Raw genomic sequence first — 3,597 nt, 5'->3', positions numbered from 1 at the left:
TTGTTACAAATATGTTTACTTGTTTAGATATATCCCTATTAGCACACATACTATTCACTTCCCACTTGATGTCTTGCATTCACTCATTTCTGCCATAATATTTTGGATTTCTTTTCTAACCATTGCGGATTAAACATGTTAATTCGATTTCTTGCACGTGATGTGTTTTATAAATTTCTTCTGTGAAACGTTCACCAAGTGTTTGATGTAGTATTGGCTTTATGAATCAGGTTTATACCGATAGCAGGTTGGAGAGTATTCTTAGAAATGCATCAATGAAGGATAAGACAGTGATAATCACGACTTTGAACGATGCATGGGCAGAGCCAGGTTCCATATTTGACCTCTTTCTAGAGAGTTTTCGAGTAGGGAACCAGACGCAGCAACTTTTAAACCACTTGGTTGTAATAACGTATGACCCAAAGACACATGAGCGTTGCCTTGCCATGCACCATCATTGTTACCTAGTTGAAAACAAAGAGGGAAATTTCACCGGTGAAATGTTTTACATGTCCCCAAACTACCTACAATTGATTTGGGGTAGAGCTAAACTCCTTGGTTCTGTCCTTGAGTTGGGATACAACTTTCTGTTCACGGTATATACATTCATAATTCGTACATTTCTTTTGGAAGAAAAAGCTTCTTAAGATCTTCACCATTCTGTCACTCACCCTGCTACAAGGAGTTCATGTTTTGACGACCCTTTTCATTAAAGGGGTTTAGTTTGGTTGTTTTTGATTTGCAGGATACTGACATAATGTGGCTCAGAGATCCCTTCGGCCTATTTTACGAAGATGCAGATTTCCAAATAGCTTGTGATTTCTTCAATGGAAATTCCAGCGACATCGGCAATTTTCCAAATGGAGGGTTTAAGTATATGAGATCGAATGAGAGAACGATTTGGTTCATAAAGTTCTGGATCAACGCTAGGATTTACTTCCCAGGATTGGGAGAGCAAGCGGTGTTCAACATGATCAAACTGCATCCCTTGATTGCTGACATGAAGGTGAAGATCAGGTTCCTTAGCACTGATTACTTTGGAGGGTTTTGTGAACCTAGCAAGGACCTCAACCAGGTCTCAACAATGCATGCCAATTGCTGTATTGGCATAGAAAACAAAATCCATGATCTCAAAATTCTGCTTGAAGATTGGAAGAAGTATATGGCATTGTCTGACCATGACAGAGAACACTTGAGTCATTCTTGGACCGTACCACAACGTTGCGGGTAATGTCAATTACTGTTCTAATCATTCTTATTAGACAAGTTTTTACCACAACGTTTGATATTATCAATGAAGAGATGGTTCTTTTTGTCTTTGAATAATTGTGCATTTTGGCATCATGCAGACCTCAATTACCAGCAGATCCCTTACCAGAAAATCCCTTGCCAGTAAATCCTGAACCATTGCAAAAGGTAGCACAATAAACAAAGGTTGTGATTACACTTGTTGCTGACATTTTATAGGTAGAACATCAAATAATACACAAAGAGTCTTTAATACATAGTTTTCTTTTAAATATAAGTCTTGCTTACTTACAATGGTATATTTTATTACATAAATCTGTACAAAAATAAATATTACATTTGAATTTGAATAGGATATGTTGACATTTGAGAGATGAAAGAGGCTTTGAGAGGTGAAAAAGATGAAGTTCCTGTATCATTACTAGAAAAGAATTGTAAACTTGTTTATTGTTACAATAACATTATGTGTGTATATATATATTGGGTTTTCTCCAATTGGGTTTTGAATCTTCTGATTATTTTTCTTTCTGACCTTATCAAATTTATTCTGCATCTCATCATTTCTGATTTTACTTTTCGGAATATACTAAAAATAAAAGTCATAAAAAATAAATTTTTAGATTTTAAATAAAAATAATAAAAACTAAAAAAATAATAATATTAAATAAATGTAAAAAAATTGTGTATTAAAGTATCGTTTCTTTTATTCTTTATGTAAATTTATTGAGTAATTTTGTTATGGGCCCTGCCCAATTTCAGTCTCTTAATCTTTGGACATTTAATGTTGGGCCTGATGCTTTTATAAATAAACCAGCCCAAAATAGTAATTTAAGTAACATGCAATTGTTTTTAATTTAAATCTTCAAATTTTACTCCTAGAATATTATGTTTTTTCAAATACTAAATTTTAAGACATTCTAAAATGTATATTCTAGAAGTTTCAAACTTTCAATTCGTTTTACGATGCACTTTAAATTTTTCAAAAAAGTGTTAAAAATCTGACAAAATTATTTTCTGGAAGTTAATTTTTTTTGAGAAAGAGAAAATGACATGAATTGTCTCTAGGTTAACGTGTGTTTGTTATATGTTGATATACTCACTTTATTGATTTTGATAATAATGGTAAGGTAAAAAAAATCCCAAATAAAATATAACTCCTAGAAAACATTGGTATAGAAGTAAAAAATAAAAGTTGTTATGTTTAATCAATCCTTTGCATATTATTTATTTGTTTTGGGTGTTTTGTAAATAATAAATTGCTAGCTTAATTAATTTGAATGTTAATATGAATAAAAAACATTACTGTTGAAAATCTTTATCTTGGGTTCTCATCCATAACGTAAATTTATCTTGTTTAGACTTGATAGCTTGAAAATTATTATTTTTTCAAAACTTTTTTTTATTTTCACTCAAAAGTATTAAATTTGATTAAATTTATTGTCTCATCATAACTTTTTTTCAAAAGAGAGTTATAGAAGAAAAATATTCTTTAAATAATTTTTTTTAATAACTTTTTAATAATTGATGGCGTTTCAAATATTTTTCTGAAAATAAATTTAAACAAACTAATAAAATAGTATAACGTATTTCAATTGTTAAAAAGTTGTTAAAGTATCATATAATTCGTTATAGAATTTGATTTCTTTATTTTTCTCGAAGTATAAAGAATATCAATATGCAAATATTGAAAAAAAGGACGAAACTGAGCAGTAATATAGTTTATCTCACATACAAGTTGTATCTATATGACAATAATATAAACGTATTTCATTATATACTTTTTTTTACTTAATTATAAATCAAGACACGAATGTAACTATCAAATGAATATATGATAGAAAATTCTTGATATCTTTAAAAAATAACTTATATTGAATATATCTTATCATATATTGATATAATTCTTAAATGATTTGTGTCTACACCTCCACTGCATAAATTAAAATAAATTTAAACATTTATTAATTATTGATGATTTTTATTAAGTGATATAAATTTCTATTGACTCTTATTACATATACATTTATTTATACGAGTTGAGAATTATAAAACATATCATCGTAAAATTTTGATTACTAATATAAACTTCTCTTAAATGTATAATTAATGAAAGACTGAAAAAGTTTCAAAGGTCCGTTAACATAAAAAATTGTTAAAAAACCTTTCAACAACGTATCAATCTTTTAAGGCAACCTCTTTTCTACCTTTATATATTTCTTTCTACACTCTTAATAAAAAAAGAAAAAAAAAACATATTTTATCTTTTTGGATGGTATAATCTAAAGTAAAAGCCATTTTTCAGATTGTATAATCTAAAAATTAAAAATAATTTCTTTTAAAAACTACTTT

At 28.6% G+C, this 3,597-nt stretch overlaps 1 protein-coding gene across 1 annotated transcript; it reads left to right on the top strand.

Moving 5' to 3' along the window:
* Nucleotides 1-243: 243 nt before the first annotated feature.
* LOC108344032 (uncharacterized protein At4g15970) lies at nucleotides 244-1,592 on the top strand. Its single transcript, XM_052867496.1, has 3 exons — nucleotides 244-596; nucleotides 746-1,227; nucleotides 1,350-1,592. The coding sequence occupies exons 1-3, from the start codon at nucleotides 276-278 to the stop codon at nucleotides 1,426-1,428; spliced, it is 882 nt and encodes a 293-aa protein (XP_052723456.1). The 5' UTR covers nucleotides 244-275; the 3' UTR covers nucleotides 1,429-1,592.
* Nucleotides 1,593-3,597: the final 2,005 nt, after the last annotated feature.

This window comes from Vigna angularis, chromosome 8 (genome assembly GCF_016808095.1).
Source record: "Vigna angularis cultivar LongXiaoDou No.4 chromosome 8, ASM1680809v1, whole genome shotgun sequence".
Classification (NCBI taxonomy): Eukaryota; Viridiplantae; Streptophyta; class Magnoliopsida; order Fabales; family Fabaceae; genus Vigna; species Vigna angularis.
The sequence above is the reverse complement of the archived record's forward strand: the minus strand, read 5'-3'. Positions and strand labels throughout refer to the sequence as shown.